This window comes from Sciurus vulgaris, assembly GCF_902686455.1.
Source record: "Sciurus vulgaris genome assembly, chromosome: 15".
In the NCBI taxonomy this organism is placed as follows: domain Eukaryota; kingdom Metazoa; phylum Chordata; class Mammalia; order Rodentia; family Sciuridae; genus Sciurus; species Sciurus vulgaris.
This window is the reverse complement of record NC_136476.1, coordinates 79,632,729-79,651,723: the sequence shown is the minus strand read 5'-3', so window position 1 is coordinate 79,651,723 and position 18,995 is coordinate 79,632,729. Positions and strand designations below refer to the sequence as shown.

The following is an 18,995-nucleotide window of genomic DNA, read 5'->3' as shown; positions in this document are numbered from 1 at the left end:
GGCATCCCTGTCACTCCCTCCCACCTTGAAGGCAGAGGCTTCCTCCTGGCCCCATGTCCACTGGGCACCTAATCTTCTTTGAGGTGCCACACTATCCGGCATCACTACAGTGGGGCCCTGGTGATGGTGCTCACAGATGAGGACTCTGAGACCCAGGATTTACCAAGGTCACCCAGGAACAAACTAGGTCTGGAGCCTGGCCTCTGGTGGGACAAAAAGAGGGCTCTCCACAAAGTACACATTCTAATTTCAAACCTAAATCTGTTCCCCCTCAGTCATCATCCAATCCCTGGTCATCCTCCAGATGCCTGCTGTCCCCAACCTCAGCACTGGTGCCCAGGACCTGCACACCCAATGACAGGGTGCCCTAATAATTAGTGTAGCCATCCCATTCCTTCTTCCCTCAATTATGGGGGATCTTTAATGCACGACCCCCCACACCAGGAGTTCACCTTTCTCCCCTAGTGGCCCCCCTGGGAAGGCATCCACATCCTGTGTTCCAGCATCAGAGTATTTGAATTAGTGACTGCATCTCCCTTTCCCTGTTACCCTTGTGACTGGATCCCTCAGTGCTGATGGCCTGTGAGGAAAACCCCCTGGATATCAGATAGAGCCAGAATGGTTTCCTGTCTTGGTTGCTTTGTTAGGTTTGGTTTTTATCTATCTGGTTGCGCCAGGACATCTGTACCACATCACCCTTCTTGGTGTCATTAACCCCCTCAGCTTACTCTGTCAGCTCCTAGGCTGAGTGTGCCAAGAAGCTACTGTCCTGCTGCCATTTTTAAGTTCCTTTGCAAAAGAGCCAGCACTTCCCCAGAAGTTACTTACCGAATCTGAAAAAAAAATAACATTGTTGAGTTTCTACATAGGCCAGAAAGTTTAAGCAAAAGTCATTTGCTGAGCACCTGTGCTGTACTGAGAACTATCCCAGACCCCGTGGAGTAGAGAAATGAACCAGCCAATAATGCCAACCTCTGTGCTGTGCATTGGTGAGGAGAGTCAGAGATGAGATTGCAGAGGGAGGGAGGTGGGGCTCAGAGTACACAGGCCTCATTTTCCAGAAGATACTAGTGGGCATTATAGTTTGGTCAAATAAATTTGGGATACAGGACTTTTTAAAAAGAATTTGAAGGTTTTTGCTTGCCTGAGTGGGGTTTTTTCAGATGGTAGCCATGCCGTGCTAGCCAGCTTTGTGACTCTCCAAAAGGAGTCGGACAGCAGAAACACCTCCCAGGCTGTCTGGCCGGGGAAGCCCCATTGCTCATTCACACAGTATGGCACCTGGGGCAGTGTTTCCCGACAGACACTTTGGAAGATGTAACCTTCCACTAAGGTGACTTAAGCTGGCAAGTGGCATGTTTGGGCATATTTTTTCTTTAAGTTCACTCTGGAAGCAGGTATAGAGGATGCATTGGGAAGGGGAGAAAACCTGCTAATGGTGACAGTTGCTAATGTCTAGTGGTGGCACCATGCAGGAACCCGATCTGAACCGTCTCACTGAACCTTCCTAACAGCGGGTGGAGTGCCATCACCCCCCATTACCTGTGCTTCACCGATGATCACAGTAAGGCTCTGTGTGGTCAAATTGTGGGCCCAGAGTGACAGAATAGGTGAGGCAAATGGAGTTCCATCCAAGGCTGTCTGACCCCAGAGGCCACCTCCTGAGTGCTTTGTTACACTGCCACCCAACAGGATGCAAGTACCCCAGGCCACAGGTGTCAAGCATGAGAACAGTGGGATTGGAGAAGATGGTTATCCAGAAGTGTAGTGGCCAAGTATGAGAGAAGCAGGGAACAGTGTGGCCCGGGGGCAGTATCCTGCGCATGCGTGGAAGCTCCCTGTCCTCTTCCTTACAAGCGAAGTGACCTGGAGGTTCTGTTCCCTTCTGTCCCACACTTTTCCTATAAAGCCATGAAGAGGAAGAAACGTGGCAGCTGTGCCCATTTCTCCAGGGAACACCCCCAGCCCACAGTAACCACCAGCTGAAGAAAGGGTCACCAGAGCCAGGTTGGGCTTCACTCCCAGATAATGGCAGAAGGTCTGGGGAGCCACAGTGCATTTCCAACCAGATGTGCTCCCATGTGCTACAAGAGGACCCAGTCCTCCATAATTTCTTCCACCAGCTTTTCTCCTGCTCTAACAGGCCCTGTGCTACATACCAGAGATCCAGGGACACCTGTGACGTGGGCCCTGCCCTCCAGGAGTTGGATTTCAAATTCCAAAACAAATGTGAGAACCAAAGTATCATCCTCACCAGTAGCCCTAGGTCAGCACTGACAGAGAAAAACGTAATGTGAGCTACATGCATAAAGCACACATGGGATTCTAAATGTTTTAGTAAAGGCATTAAAAAAGGAAGAAGAGGGGCTGGGCTGTGGCTTGTGGTAGAGAGCTTGCCTAGCATGGGTGAGGCACTGGGTCTGATCCCCAGCACCACACAAAAATAAATAAATAAAACAGAGGTATTGTGTCCATCAACAACTAAAAAACATATACACTAAAAAAGTTAAAAGAAACAGGTGGAATTGGGTTTAGTAATACATTTAGCCCAGTATATTTAAAATATTATCATTTCAACATGTAATTAGTATCAAGGGGGGGGGGGGGAACTAGAGACAACACCAAGGGTACTTTGAGTCCTTTGCCACCAAGCTACATCTCCCGCCCTTTCTACTTTTTTATTTTGAGATAGGGTCTTCCTGAGGCTGGCCTTAAACTCATGATCCTCCTGCCTCAGCCTCCAGAGTCGCTGGGATGACAGGTGTGTACCCCTATACCCAACCAAAAAAAGTTATTGAGAAACTTTGTGATCTCTCACACTAAGTCTCTGAAGTCTAGTACGACTAGACTTACAGCACACGCCATTCATACTCACCGCACACGGTCATGGCCCGTGTTGGCTAGTGCAGGTCTAGTCACTGTCAAATGATGATGCCTCTTTCTGAGCTGAGGGACTGGAAGCCTGCAGGGTTTGCTGAGGAGGAGGGTGGTCTCTGGTCTTGACTGTGGATTTTTACTGTCCTACTCTGCCTACCCATTTCCCACACTCATCAGGGAAGATGGAGGGGCTTTGGAAGGATAAAGTATGGCTTTTGAAATAAAAGTTTGAGGTAGAACTAAGAAGTCTCTGCTCTTTTCTGTATTGCTTTTTTAAAATTTGGTACTGGGGATTGAAGTCAAGGGGAATTAACCACTGAGCCGCATCCCCAGCCCCATTTTGTACATTATTTAGGGACAGGGTCTCCCTGAGTTGCTTAGCACATTGTTGCTGCTGAGGCTGGCTTTGAACTCTCCATCCTGCTGCCTCAGTCTCCCGAGCCTCTGGATTACAGGACTGCGCCACGGCACCTGGTCCTATCACTTTTGATTCAGATCCTGATTTTAAAAGCCAAGCATTTTATGCAAATTGTTTGTCCATCAAACATATATTGAGCAGGAATTTCTTCCCCACATCTCAGACAACCTCCTGCAGGCACAGGGATGAATCCCTATATTTAAAAGGCGGTGTGAGTGCAGGGGCAAGACCCCTCACAGTAGCAGGAAGCACAGGGCAGTGGGAGTCCTGGAGATACCCCCTGCCCCAGGCAGGGTCTTGAAACACAAGTTTGTGTTACCAGGCCAGTCCAGATGGGGTAGGTCATAGCACCCAGGGGGCAGGCCGGAGGCAAGGCACGAGAGCCAGAACTACTGGAGGGTCTGCCTTTTGGGGAAGGTCTGTGATGTGGGACAAAGCAGCAAGTGTTGGAGGATTCGGAATGCTGGCCCAGAGCCTTGAGCACAGGAGAGCCATCAGAGGTTTTGAAACTGGGTGTGACATGATCATATGGCAGTTTAAGTCCCCCATCACCACCTAAACTGGAGATCAGAGCAAGGACCCTGTTGGAAGACGACTGCATAATCGAGAACAGAGACAAGCTCAGAACTAGAGTCAGCAGAGGGGGTGGCTTCAGGAAATAGACGGCGGGGCGAGGGGCGAGAGGCCTCACAATGGCCCTCTGGCTCTGACGTGAGGGACTGGTCGCTTTCCCCAGGCCGTGTGTAAAGTCCATCAGGCTCTCTTGGTGTGTACTGATGTGTTAAGTTTCCACTTTAATGCAGCCACAAAGACTCCATCCCACTCGACCACCGCCTCCCAAGATACAGCGCTCGAGGCCCGTGAGTAGCCGGTGTTGTGCCCTCCCCGCCTAACACTGCCTGAGCCTCCCCAGCCTGACTAAACCGGGAGTGCGGACTCCCCTGCCTGGCAAAAGGAAACTGGGAATCGGGTTTTTCAGCTTCCCTTGCTGTGTGGCATGAACCTGAACTTGCATTTTCTGGGCTTCTCTCTCCTTTTCCTGAATCAGTTCAGCGACTTCCAGGTCAGAGCTGTAGGTAGTGGGGCTGTTGTGTGCATCATCTGAGCAAATGGCACAGGGCAAGGCCTGTTTCTAGCCAATGAGCTTTCGACCTCGCTCCAAATGCTTCTTCCTCACAAAGGAAGCCAAAAGCCTCGCAGCAGGGGTCTCATTCGTGCCAGCATCTGATGTACCTACCCCAGGGAGGAGGCTACAGCCAGAGAATCTGGAACACACTCAGGTGGAGACAGGCACCGCTCCCCTGCCAGGCCTCATGGAGACCTGCCTTCCCGTGACAAGTGTCGAGTAAGGGGGAAGAGCAGGACAAAGCTTGTCGAGCCCACCAATACCTGGGAGCCGGCAGGAGGGGAGAGAGGCCCATCCGTGTGTGTTGAAGAATGTCACGAGGTGATATATGGTGTGGGCCACGTGTTGAGCACAGTGGGCTGCTTTCCCTTGTAGTCTCAGGTCTGTCCCCGCTGAGACACCACAGCTAACAGGTGCCCGAGGGTGGAAAGCTGCCAGGGCCATTGAAGGGGGGTGGTTCACCAAGGGAAGAGTTTCCCAGGCTGCTGTTTAGGCAGCCCACACCCCATGGCCGAGCACCAGGGCTCAGCTGCATTCGAAGTATACCACACACTGGTGCCTGCCCATCCCACCCTCTCCCGTGCACATGTCCAGATCCATCCTCTGAGGGCACAGAGGCCAGGTTGTGCAGGTGACCAGGCCAAACCAAATGTCTGTTTTTTAAATCTGTAGCTGCTCTCTAGGTGGATGGGAGATGTTCTCTGGTGCTGTTTTTCCCCTTCCCCATTGTGTGGGGGAGTTGGTGGGTGGGGGTGGAGGAGGGAGAATTTAGATGTCTTTATGTAACAGTCGTGAGTCTACAGTTCCCACCACGGGAGACAATGGATCCATCTTGTGCCCCATCAAACCATGATTAGCCCAAACCCCAATTAGCACCTCTGCCAAGGGGCCAGAATGTTCCTGTTCATTGTCATTGGAAGAAAGGCGCAAGCAACAAGAAGACGCACTATCAGGGACAGGAAGCCCCTCTGGGTCAAACCTTGTGAGATTTACTGAGCATTTCAGTACAGTCATTAGCAACATGAATTTGGGGAGTAGAGGAAGTAGACTTGGATACTAAAGCTGTGTGACGTTGGGCAAGGACTAAAGGTCTCTGAGCCTCACTTCTCTCTGATATAGGCCCTCATTCATAAAGGTGTTCTGTGAGAATGAATGTGGATGACATTTGTAGAGCAGCCAGCACAGTGCATGGCACGCAGTAGCAGTCCTTATTCTTATTAACAAGTTTTTACATCTTATGACTTCTTTTTGTGTGTGTCGGGGATGGATCGTAGGGATTGACTCCAGGAACACTCTACCGCTGAACTACAGCCCTAGCCCTTTTTGTTTTTTATTTTGAGCCTGGAATTGCCCAGGCTGGCCTGGAACTTGTGGTCCTCCTGCCTCACAGGTGTGCACCCCCACACTGGACCAGGAATGACCTAATTCATTAGTGGTCCAGGATTTCTCAGCCAACAAATCACTTTAAGTACCTCATCCTAGTTGAGCCTCATAGTAGCTCTGCAAAGTAGGTGTTGTCACCACCCGTTTTAGAGATTAGAAAGCAGATGCTTAGTAACCTAACTCAAGTCCCTTGCAGGGGTCACCAGGCCCTAGAACCCATGATCTTTTCAGCATCCCAAACTCACTAGAACCTCCATTTCCACATCAGCAGAAATGGACTTACTATTAAGTACAGAAGCTGAGCCTTCAGTTGAGGAAAAAAGTAATCAATAACCAGCTGGCTTCCTGTGGAATATTAGGGCAACATTAGGTCCTGGCCGGGACGCAGAGGTGAAGAGGACTCACCCTGACAGAGTGCCTGTGCTTGGAGTTTGCATTGCTGGGTCTCATCTGTCCTTATTAAAGCCCACAGGAGGCAGATGCCATTTCCCCCAATTTGTAGCCAAGACCACAGAGATGATAGGAGGCCACCCTGACTTCTGGAGCCCTCCTGACAGCCTCCCCTGAAGCCCAGCTCAGCCATGGGTAGCTCTCAGAATCCTTAGAGGCCTGAGCTCCAAGGCAGGCAGGGAATCAGCATGACTCAGGGCAGGATTGCTGCCTCTGGAAAAACTCAAGTATTGGAGACAGCCATCATGGACTCCATGTCATTTCCCCAATATGGGGACTTGCCCAGACAGGGGTGCCTGGCCGCCTCCACTAGTAACTGAGGTCTTACGGAATAGATTTTGCCCCAAGAGAAGCCTGTGTGCAACTGCCTCTGTCCCTGGCTTGCTGAAAGAGGCACTAAGTCTGGCATTCAGTGCCACCTGCCCTAGGTTCTGGTGTGCTGTGGAGGCAGGTTCAAGGTGACTGGCTCCCCCTAGAAAGTCAGAGGCCCACCCTCATTTGAAGCACAGCTTGGATACTTCCTATGTGACCTTAGACTTAAGACCCTACCTGCTCAAAGCTTTGGTTGGATCATCTATAAATGAGTTTATTTTGGTGAGGTTGTTGATGTCATATACAAGGAGGTCCTAGCACAGTGCCTGGCATCAAGTGGCACATCCATCCCCAAACACCTAGTGCCTAGCAAGGCCACTGAGAGGCATAGGCCCTGAGATTCCAGGTCGGGGGGACTGTTCTTCCTGAGTTCATTTGTGCAAATTTCCAGGGGACACCATTACCCAGTAGGTGGGAACTGGGGAGACCTGGAGTATGGGACACTCCAAGGGCCTTGAGGAGGATGACCTGACAACCCCCATGTTGGGAGCCATTGACCCCAGCCAGGCTTTGCTGTGTCACTTAGCTGCGATCATCCCCAGCAGAAGCGCAGCTGCTGGCCCGGGTGGTGGGAGCGTGGGGGGCTAGCCCTTAGCCTTTCTGGCAGGTGCTTTGTAGCCCAGCACCTGTGGCTGGAGTTCAGCTGTGACCACAGGATATGGGTTTCTTCTTAACAAAAAAAAAAAAAAAGAAAAAGGAAAGAGCAGAAAAAATGGTCCCTGTGGCTGGCTGACCAAGGGCAGTGACCGGGCTCTCCGGGCAGAGACAGGCTGCGGTCGGCCCACATGCAAAGCACTTTATAAGCTCTGTATTATTTCTTGCTCACCATTAAAATCAAATGTACTCGGTGCTTTTGTATTCAATACACATTTAACCCTGCCGACTTAGATTTCTCAGGTTTTAAATCCAGTGGGGAATTGGCGAGCTTCCCAACTTTCCCCTCCAGTCCCCCTTGAACCAGGCTGGAAATCCCTGTTTAGCATTTTCTCCCCTGGCGCCGCTGGGATCCCGGCTGGTGGGGCCGCCCGCGGTGTGTGCGTGTGGTTTTCTCCTCCTTCCCAGCCCCCACCCTCCTTGGCACTCCAGGAAGAGGGATGTGGTTGCTGAAATATGACGGGAGTTGTCTGCATCGTCTTGTGATTTGGGCTTAATTAAACCATTTTGTCTGTGTGTTTCCGTGCCTGGTTGTGGCTGGCCGCTGCGTGTGTGTGTGTGTGTGTGTGTGTGTGTGTGTGTGTGTGATATATTCCTCTATGCACCTTCACCCCTTGTGCATGCCTCCGTGTCTGTTTGTGAGATTGTGTGTACGTTGGAGTCCCGAGGCCTCAGTGTGTCTGGGGGGTGTGAGGATAATTTTTTGTGTGGCTCTGTCCACACAGTCAGGTGTTTGTGGCTCTGGGTGGGTTGTAACCGCCAGGGTGACTATCTCTGGTCGGTTGTGTCTGTCCCCCTCCCCCGGCTGTTTCATCATCCCTAATGAAGCAGTCTCCTCCATCGATCCTGCTGATTGCCAACCCATTCCTTTTGTTTGTTGGCGCTGAGCCATTCAGCAGCACTCTGACAGCTCAGCTCGTCTAATTAGCTCTGTTGTTCTTTTTCCCCATGTTTCACCACGTTGCAAGTTCAGTTGAAGTTGCCACAAACTTAATCCCCCCATTTCAGCCACAAGTTCACATTCTTAACCCGCCTTTATTACAGCCAGGAGCAGCCCTGTGCAGGATGCGCCGCCAGGCCTTAATGTCTGACCTTCCCTGAACCCCGCGCCCCGGGACCCCCAGGGAAGGGGCAGAGCTGCTCCTCCACCCCAGCTGCACTCCTGCCTTTGTAGGGGGAGGTCTGGGGCGTCCTTCCAGCCGGGGACACTAAAGCTGCCAGAGGAGTCTGGCCCGGGAAACCAGCTCAGAGTTAGAACAGGGGCAGATATATCCATTCATTTATTCAGCACATGTTGACCGAATATCTGCGGGCACCATTCTGATAACAATAATAGTGACAGTATCATGTGCCTCTTAGATTCTAAGCACCAGCCTTCATGTGTTTCTAAAAATCTCTTTGACCTTCCACTATATACCAAGCAGAATGCTAGGAAGGAAAGATAATCCTAAAACTCATCTTCTAACTCAGAGGCACCTCCCCTTCTTTCTTTTGTCATTGATAAGAAGGGAGCATCAAGGTCACGGTGAAGCAGGACTAGCATTTATGGAGCCTGCACTTTGTCCCTTCCCCGTTCTTGATTCTCCCCAGCAGCCCTGTGGAAGGACACGAAGCACGTTCACTGAGACGCATCTCTGATTTGCCAAATAAAGCTGAGATCAGATTGACCACTTCACAGGAAAAACTTCAGTTAGATGACATGTGTGCAGATGTGAGGCCTGATGAGACACTATTAAAACTCGTCTTGTGTGCAGCCAACTTCTGTAATATTGTTCCCAAGCCATTGTGCCATGTCACCCATAAAGCTGGGAGTAGGGGTGTTCAAGGAAAAGGGCGGGCAGGACACAGAGTGTGCCTGCACTCCCCTTCCCTGTCTTGTTGGTGAAACTGAGCACATGTGTGTCACATCTGCAGGGAAAGCAAGCCCCCTGCCCCAGCCACAATGCTTGGCTTACGGGCCTTGAAATTCATGGAGGGACTTTCTTAGCTTGGCTCTCTCCCCTTGTCTCTCTGATGTTGGAAATGGTCAGAGATGATGGTTCCAAATGTAAAGCCATGTAAAATGATTGGACCAAATGAGTCTCTTTCCAAGCATACCTAGAAATTCTCAGCCTGACCCCAACCACACGCTCTGGTGGGGGAGGGAAATATCTTTTTCCTTGGGTCCTCATCTTGGCTTTCAGAGATGGCAGGTCAAGATAAACCATCCTGTCCCAGCTGTGGGCTTGGGAAGCTGTCCACTTCCCAGTACACCCCCGCCACCCTTGGACCAGGTCTGTGAGCATGGCCACACCTCAGCGGAGCCCCACTGGGGGCAAAGGGATGTCTTTAACTGTCTCTCCCATATAGAGAGGAAAACAAACATCCTGTAATTCAGTGGTAAAATGAACAAAATACACATGTATACCCCAAAAACAAGTCCGATGAAACATTTCTGCTTACACGCTGGTTTCTGGCCAACAGGAGGGTGAGAGGTTTCTCATGGCGGGGGTCCCTTGTGTCCATCATCTCACTGAACCCTCACTGCAGCCCTGCAAGGAGGCTGGTGGGACTTTCCCCGTCCTGCCGATAAAGAGAAACTGCGAATATATCTATCTGCTGCATGTGACACCGGGGGGCTTTCGTAGCCTGTACCTTGAAAATACCTAAACATTTCTTTTGGGGCTGCTTATCCAAATCTGGAAATGTCCCTGTGTGGCCTTCCCAACTCATGCCTTCTTGGGTATTTTCCTGTGCCCGTCCTAGGTGCGCCCACCCCGTCCACATGTTGTCAAGAGACCGAAGAGCAACATTGCCATGGAAGGCCGCAGGACATCTATCTCGAGCCCTGAGCAGTGAGTACTATTGCTTTCGTTCTTCTCTCTGGAAAAACCCAGTCAGACCAGTGCTTTGGGGTGCCCATGCATGCCACCCTGGCCTCTGAGAGGCTTTCCTGGAGCCCCAAGCTGGCATTTCACAAAGAGCTCTGTCAGGGAGCTTGGTCTTCAGTGATGGCTTCTGTTGGTTCCTTCTGCTCCTTCCAGTTATATCAGTGAAAAGCCCCAGAGGGAACCAGGCACCTGGGCTGGGTGAGTGAGGCCCAAAGGGCACTCAGACAGGCTCCAAAGACATACGGTGCACAGGCAAGGGGCAGCAACCTAGGCAGTGAGACCACCTATCTAACAAGGCCGTACCTTCCTAGCTGTGGTGGTGCTGAAGGTCTCTGTGGCTCAAATCTGTATCCAGGTCTTCCTCACCCGCTGCTCCACCTCCCATGCCCCTTTGCTCCCCTGGGCCACATTGTTAGGATGCTGTGTCTTTTCCTCTCCACCTCCCTTCAGACCACAGCCCAGAGCTGGTAAACAAGTGAGGTGGGATACTAGCCGTGGCCAGAGGATGCTGCTTCTCTTTGTCCACAGGTTCACAGCCCCTGGGCCTTGCCCAGCCATCTCGGTGGCTACCACCAGCCTACTGCAGTGTCTTTAGGAGGTGCGTGCTATCATCTTGGCCTGGGATTGGAGGAATCAGAAAATTTAGGCCTTTGATTGAGAAGGGGAATGCTCCTCCTGTCCAGCCTGCTTGCAGAAAAATCCTCAGGGAAAGAAGTTAAGGGACATGCCAGGTCCTGGCCCTAGTTGGAACCAAAGGGAAGAAACAATTCTGAAATGGCTGTGGCCTAGCCCAGGTCATGGGGCACTTCCTTTCCCAGGATTCCCTGCTTTACAAGCAGATACTGCTCAAGACTTTATAGACCCAACCTACCTAGATAGCCGGAACTCAGGAGTGAGAGGAGAGAGAGAGAGAGAGAGAGAGAGAGAGAGAGTGTGTGTGTGTGTGTGTGTGTGTATAGATACTTGGTTGTATGTGGAATTTTGAGGAGCATTCTCCCAAAGTTGGGTGTAGGTTTAACTTTTCCTCTGTACAATAGGATGGTGGGGATGTCGAGGCTGGCTCTGGCCGTGGGTCGTGATTGCCCCCTTGTGGAGAGAATGCTGCATGGCTCCAGAATTCCTCAGGCCCTAAAGATTTCTCCTGAGAGAGATGAAATTAACCATTTATCCTTAAAGTCACCTCATTAAAACCAAACTAAATCTTTTAGACACTGTGCTGGGACACAGGTTATGGGCCTGTGGGTAGTGTAACCCAGACTATCCTTATGTTGCCTAAAACACCCCAGACCAGCCACACTCCACGTCTATGGAAAAGCATCACCCATTTTGTGACCAGTTCCCTGGTTAGAGATTGGACTTCCCAACCTGTTTACTTATGCTGTTACTCTTCCAAACCCAGTGACAAGGGATGGCTCTAGGGTGAGCCGCAGAGCCAGCACTGAGGGTGCCGTGGCCCTCAATATCCCTATGCTGCGTTCGGGTTGTTTTTCATTTCTTTTCGCAATGTGCCCCATCTTAGATTTCTTCTTGGGAAGTTTCTGGGGGTTGAGATGAACCAGCAGGAGCATGGGGGCTGACTTAGGGGGTTGGCCAACTAGCAGTGATAGAAGACAAACGACAGGTCTTCTGTGACCACGCCTCACGGCAGCGTGAGCCCACAGGGAGGTAGAGCAGTACGTTTGGGGACATCATTGCAAGGATTTCTTTTCACATTTTCTTAATGAGGAGGGGAGGCTGTGCTCCCATAATGCCAGTGACATTTCTGGTGCCATCCGGGTGTTTTCCTGTGTCTCTTCCATGCTGCCACTCCCCCCATAGTGCTCCTCCACTTCCAAATGCCATGTCACAACAGCACTTGGATGTGTTTTTCTCAACTGTCATCAGCTCCAGCTGGCAAGACCAACTTCTTGAAACACAGGAAGCATCCAGTGGAAAATATTTTAATAAAACAGACTCCTCATAAAATATTGTTCTGGGGGGAAGGAAACCAGCTCCTCCAATCTGTCAGCATTGTGTGGGGAGAGACAAGAAGATGAGCCGGCAGGCAGGAGCCAAGGCCTAATGGGCGTTTGTCGGGGCCGGTTCTGTGTCGGGTACATGGACTTGGGCCTGGCCCTTTCATCTGGCCTGGGTTTTCTTGTATGCTGGGTCTTCATCTCCACTGAGAATATCAAAGCGCCTCAGAAACTTAGAGAACTGGGGCGGCAGAAGAGGATGTGGGATCTTTGAAGTTGAAGGGGTGAGATTCAGCACTCCCGACTTCTTGCCCCAATCCTCCCTTCCAATGGCACATCCCATAATTAACTGTAGACAGCGAGACAGCTGATTAAGAACAAGAGCGTCCTCTGCAGCCGCTGAGCATCCTGGGATCCATCAATGCTCAGCAGCAGCGTCCTGCAGCTCTCTGGCCACTCCATCGCTGGAGTTTGTTCCTTCCTTTGCAGCTGATGTCCATCTGTCCATCTGTGCATTCATGTGTCCATTCATTCAACAAATATCTCTGAAAGCCTGCTAGATGCAGACTGCATAGCATTTTTAAAAGGAGGCCTTAGAGGGGAGTTCCCATGGTGACTCTTCTGTTGACTTGCATTTGCCCAAAATGATATTTTTCTCCATCAAAATTTCTTCCTGAATCAAGGATAGGTTTCTGAGCCTCATGAGGCCATTTATTGGCATTTGCAAGGATACTTCCAAAATATTGGGGGGGGAAACATTCCCTCTATTTTTCAGTTACCTTTAGTTGATTAACATGTAGTTAATCTTTTTCTCCAAGAAATATTAGCTTCTTCCATTATTATTCAGAGCAGGGCGGATGGGATGCCCTCAACTGGTAGGAGAGGTCTGGGTGAGATGCCAGTCAGCAGGAACTGCCCTGAAGCCCCTCGAAGTTCCAGGCCTTCTGGGGCTGGCAGTTCCCCCTCCCACAGAGTGGGAGCTTAGACTCAGAAAATGCATTTGGCAGTGTTTCCAAGGTGGCAGGGCCAGGAGTCAGTGTCCTGGTCTGTTTCGTTCTCTACGTTGCACTCTGCTCCCCTCATTGGGATATTTCTGTCGGGGTCCATTTGTAGTCTGGCTTTGCCCAGGGAGATAGCCCCATGTCTAAGATGCATTGTCCAGCTCACGACACCTCCCCTTGACTTCCCTGGAGCCAGGAATTGGGAACTCGAGTCCCTCAGCCCAACTTCTGCCACAGAGCAGTGTCCATAGGCACCTGAATATTTCTACTTGGGGAAGGAGAGAGATGTGACATTTACTAAATACCCTTAGGGTTATGAAAGGTGGGTGGTGGCTTTCCCACTTAGCAGATAGAGAAACTGAGGCTCAGGGAGAACTTCCAGTAACTTGTCCAAGGACTCTGGGCCAGAACAAGGTACGTCCTTTCTTCACCACCAGCCAGGGTTTTTGTTCACAACCTAATTATGCCTCTGTGCTGCTCTGAGTAGTGAGAACATGGCTGCCGTGGTAGGTGAGGGAGGCTCACGGCTCCCCGCCCATTAAAGGTGGGCCTTGGCAGTTTCCTGCTGGAACATGCCCAGCTGCCAGGCCCCAAGTTTTTCCCTTTTGGCTTTTCCAGGTTCCAGGGAAATTCCCATTCAACTTGATGCTTAGCGCCTAAAAGCAGCTTGGAAAGGCAACACTGATCAGAACTGCCTGCCCCTCAGGACTCAGGCAAGGCCAGGGTGACCATGCTGACCCCCAGGGGCCTCCTTCTACGAGGCAGGCTGCCATTTGTTCCCTGCTAGGAGGTGGCAGGGAAGGCCAGTGGCTGAGAATATGGAGGGAGATTATTTTATGCATCTGCCAGCTGGTTAATCTTCACAACCCAGATGCAGGGCTGTCCTCTGAGTCCTAGGTCAAGGCACTTGCAGGTAGCAGTGGGTCTGATGGGGACTGGGCATGACACCTGCTCAGCTGAGCTTGTTTGACTACACACCTTGTCTCCTAATGAGTGGGACTAATGAGTCTGCCTGACCCTGTGCCCCATATTAGATCTTCAGATTGTTTCCAGGTTTTCATTCAGATGATAAATGCCAGGGTAAATATCTTAATCTCCAAGATTCCTCTCATTTTGTACATTATAAGAAATGGAATTAACAGCTACCTTTAGCTGTGAACTACTAGAAAGTGCTAAGCACTTTACATACACCATTTCATTTAGTCCTCACAAGAAATCTTGGAAGCCAGGTATTATGAGCTCTATTTCATAGAAATAGCTGAGACTCCAAGAAGTTGTCACTGCCCTTGGTCACACAGCTAGTTATTGGTAGAGCTGAGCTTCAAACACGTCTCTCTAATGCAAGAACCAATAGTCTTAACCAGTCATATAGGAGGATATCTGCCCTGTATTGCTAAAAAACTTTCTAAAAGAATTGTTCTACTTTATATGTCCACCACAACTGGACTCCCCAGAAATCTGGGGAGCTGGCATTAGATATCCTCTGACCAAGGAAATGGCCCACAGGTATATAGTTGTGTATAGCTGGACAGACTCTGTACACCAAATGGCCAGTCCATGCTGCTGAGGACCCAGATTATCTGATCATCTGAATTATACCACATGACCCCAACTCCAGGCCCCAGAAGATTAAAATAAGATTAGAAGAAGCTGCCAGAAGCATTTAGTGAGTACTCTTCCCAAAGCCCAGGTCTTGAACACTTGGTATTTACCTCTCTTGACCAGCTGCTGGCAGAAGATGATGTGCTTCTTTGGCACAGCAGACATGCCTCACTTTTCTCAATGACAATTGTTCCCACTATCCTTCAAAACAGAGCAGAGCCCCTTTCCCTCCTGCACAGCCCAGAGCTGCCCTGGGGGTGTGGGTCAGTCATTTGGATGGTGGCCTGGTACATGGGCAGGGCTTTGGCATCCAACACACCCAGGTCACCCCGCCACCAACCACCAGCCCTGAGGCTCTGGGCTCCTTGCCCTCTGCTTTTAACACCATGCCTGTTAACATCCCAAGGAGTGTGGTTTGGGAAACTGCCCACAGGAGCCACAGTCCCATCCTGAGTTAGCAAAGCATATGGCCTCCCCTCCTGTAGCCATTGCTGTGGCCTCAGCACTCTGCCCCAACACTCCCCTGAGCTACTCACTCCCCCTTTCCATATGCACAGTCCCCCAGGATGCCCCCAATGTCGCTCTGAACTGCCCTGCTGTAGTTTTCTCTTTACATCTTGTGCCTGCACATACGCCAATGGTCTGCCAGCTCCTCCAGGCTGGAGCTGTGTGTCCTCCAGCTTTGACTCCAGCTCCCAAACCAGATCCCAGCCTGGATCTCTGTTCAGAGATGTTTCCTGAATTAATGAGCAAAGGAATTTAGTAAAGGAAGGTGCCCTGGCAAGGGGCAACTGTCAGTTAACAGCCACAAATATGTAAAGATCTCCTATCATGTGCCAGGCATAATCAGGACATGAATGTTAAACTGCCAATACCTTGCCCTCCCGGCCTCATAAGAACCAGGAACTGTGATCAGCCCCAGGAGCAAGTCTCCAAGATGCCAGCTGAGCCCTGGGCCCCAGCAGAGAAGGGCCAGCTGTCCTGGCGCTACCCACTGGCAGGCTGCCAGGACCTACTGCCTGAGCGGCCAGGAGACCAAACACCAGAGCAGAAGGTCACAGACCCAATTAGCAGGGTGAGAGGCTTCTGACCTGGTTCACACCCCCACCATGCACCAGTGAATTCTGGGCCTTGGAGACAAAGCCAGCCTGAAGTCAGACATGGAGCCCAACCCAGAATGGAAAAGCAAGAACTGCCAGGGAGCCCTTCCCCATCTCCAGAAGCTCCAGTGATCCACAGCAGCCCAGGAAAACAGAGGACCCTCTGTCTCCATTACTTCTCTGTGCCACGTGGAGGGACAGACTTTTCCCAGGACTGTCACCACAGGAAGAGTTCTTTACTGCTAGAAAACCTAGTCTTAAAGATGCTTTAGAAAAGGGCCATGGCCTCAAGAAGAACTGATTTTAGTCACTTCTGAAAGGCTTTGCCACCCCTACCGAGACCCCAGTCTCCCGCAGATTCCATGTCACCTTTTCTGAAGAGCACTTGGCTAACCTCCCTGCACCTGCCCCCCACAGATATCTTCCCAGCCAACTCATTGTTAGCTCCACTCAACTACAAGGGAGCCAGAGCTGTAGCAGGTGGGACAGTTCATCCTGAGGCAGGATGCGTACCCGGGGCTGCCGGATCCCCTGGCCCTGCCCTGTCAACGCCACCACTGCTGCCATGGTCCCTAGAGCTTAACCCCCAGGTCCAGGCTCCTGGCAGAGGTCATCCTCAGGATGAGGGACAGTGTTTATGTACAGTCCACAAATGTCTCTTCTTGTTCAAGGAAACCACCCCAAAAATGTCCCCATCCCGACCTTCCTTCCAGTACAGCCTGGCTGTGGGCAGAGGAGCAGAGCCCATGCACTGTGCTCAGGCCTCTCCCTGAATGCCTGTCCACCATGGATTTGGAAGCACTTCTCAGGACATGCTGGGCACCGACTGGACCTGTGAGATGGGCATTAGTGACTGTTGCTGAAAGAAGGCGTGAACGAACGAACACACAAGTGAGAAAGGATCCAGCAGATGCACCAGTGAAGGTTCAGAAGGCAGAGCCCAGGGCATCCAGCCAATACGACTTTCTGCTCAACTGCCTGCCATCCTGTCACCCAGCCTTGCCCATGGCCCTCAGTCCTGTGCCAGTCCTAGGCCCCCACCACCTGCCCTTCCAACCACCCAGCCTCTTCTCTGAACTGCCCAGCCTGACATCACCTACCCTTGCCACTCCTCAGAGCCACCTCTTGACAATTGGCAGCCACCATGTACTCAGGATGAAAAACCCAGCACCCACAATGCCTCCCTGGAGCCTGGTCCAAGAGCCCCTGTACCAGAGACACCTCCCCATATTGTCCTCTGGCGGAACAAGTGCCTAATGGAAGGACCTGGTTGCCCACACTCACCTGTGCAGTGCAGTGACAACAGAACGGCCTCCTTCTGGTGGTGATTCATGACAACCTCATTCTCATCACCGTTCTTCAGCAGATGTCTCCGGGAGACCCAGTGCAAAGGTCCCCGCGCAGCCAGTGGTGCGTCTGTCTCCCAATCCCTCCACAAACAAAAGCCCTGGCTCTTACCCTGGGCCACTCCGGGAGGAGCTTCAGCCCAGGTCCAGAGTTTCCTCCGGGTCCCGAGCTACACTGGCTCCCCCAAAGACCCGCAATCTTGCTTCAGATCCTTTTTCTATCCTTTCACTTGCCACTAAGGGTGTGATCTGGAGTGCTGGCCCCATGTCGCAGTTGTGGAAAGAAGCAGCAGAATCTCCAGGCGAGGGTTCTCAGGTGATTGCCAAGTCCTGTTGTGCCCAGCTGAGGACCACTCGCCCTGGAAGGCAGAGACCACCTTCTCTGTCCATGAGCACCTAAGAAGACCCTGCACAGTACCCAGGATCTCTCAGTTGGCAAACGAAAGTGGCATGTTGGTAAAAAGTGAGTGCTTGCTATGCACGAAGGCCTCTGCACGTATTTTCATTTGACTTTTACAGTTCAACTTTCAGAAGACTTTCCATTTCACAGAGAAGAAATCAGAGTTTAGGGAGGTAAAGTGACTTTTCCAAGGTACCCTGGATAGGAAGGGGTAAAAAGTGGACATGCTGACACTGGATGGGTAGACAGGACCTGGCCTCATCCTGTGTCCTGTCCCTGCTCATCACCTCACCAGGGCCCTGTCACCAAGGGGTGATGAGTGGCCAAGCCACTTACGACGTGGAGACAGTTTGTGCTGGAGTGAAATGATCCTTTAAAAAATGATCACCAGCTCCCCTTCATTACCTCCAGAGACCGAGTCCTAGCTGATTTCTTCCCATCTTTATCTCAAGTACATTTAAATGTCAATTAAATTTGAAATATCTACATTTGTCAGCATTTCATTTGGGGCCAGCGTGACGTGCTGCTGATTTGTCCACGCGATGTGACACATGAAAAAAACTCTCGAGATGCAGATCTTCCTCATTAAAAAATAAGCCAGTGCGATCCCGGTGCAGCAGAGAGCACAGAGCACATCCCCGCTTCCTGACGCCGTGTCTCTGACATGGTATTTAAAAAGGAACAGCCTCGCCTGTCACCACTGTCACACGCGCGTGCTAACTGGCGACACGTTAAACCAAACATTAGAAAGGGCTCAGGAGTCATCTGCATGGGAACTCTGTGCCCGCACGGCGGGCAGAGGCGGGGGCAGCTGTGGGCTGCTGGGGTCCGAGCGCTGATGGACAGCGGGCCTTTCTTTTGCGTTGAGACGTCGGCAGCCCTCGCTGGGGAGCCAAGTTCGCCACGACCTGCCTTTTCACAGAAGCCCTTTGTGTGTAATAAAATCCAGGCAAGTGGTGGGTGGCAGACTGCACGGTAGTAGCTGAATTGGGTTAATGAGGAAAGAGGTACACTTTTTTTTTTCCATATTCTGCCTTAAGCTAATAAAAAATTTAAACCTGGACGTTTTCAATGGTTCATCCTTTATCTCTGACAAATATCTGACTGTATGTTTCGGGGGAACATGAACAGCTGAATTTAAATAAGTTTATTTTGAAATCTCACCTTTCATTAAAAGTAGAAGGGGAAATACCCTACCTCTCATTCCATTGTTTCAGATCTGGGAGACTGAAGAGGCAGGACCCCACAGTGGTTTAGAGTCAGGCAAATCCAGATTCAGTTCCCGGCTCTGCTTCAGCTGCTGTGTGACTCCAGCAAGGAGCTCTGTGTCTCTGGGCCTTGGCTTCTTTGTCATAAGGAATCAGTGAGAAATTGTATGAATAGCATTTGGCTTGTGAGTTCTTCTTGGGTCAGTGTGGTCGTCCATGTGGCCTGGACATGA

At 51.0% G+C, this 18,995-nt stretch overlaps 1 protein-coding gene and 1 long non-coding RNA gene across 19 annotated transcripts in view; one reads left to right on the top strand and one right to left on the bottom strand.

The window, feature by feature from the left end:
- Window positions 1-18,995, bottom strand: part of LOC306645778 — a 548,414-nt gene that overhangs the window by 423,853 nt on the left and 105,566 nt on the right. The window lies entirely within an intron of this gene.
- The window catches only part of DENND1A (DENN domain containing 1A), a 512,257-nt gene that overhangs the window by 481,172 nt on the left and 12,090 nt on the right, over window positions 1-18,995 (top strand). For 12 of the 18 annotated variants that reach the window (XM_079113744.1, XM_079113747.1, XM_079113755.1 and 9 more), the window contains 2 exons: window positions 4,099-4,155; window positions 10,026-10,114. In XM_079113744.1, coding sequence (XP_078969870.1) covers window positions 4,099-4,155; window positions 10,026-10,114 — 146 coding nt within the window. Of the gene's footprint in view, window positions 1-4,098; window positions 4,156-10,025; window positions 10,115-12,034; window positions 17,091-18,995 lie in introns of those variants that run through there. The other 6 variants (XM_079113751.1, XM_079113754.1, XM_079113759.1 and 3 more) reach the window with 2 other exon arrangements.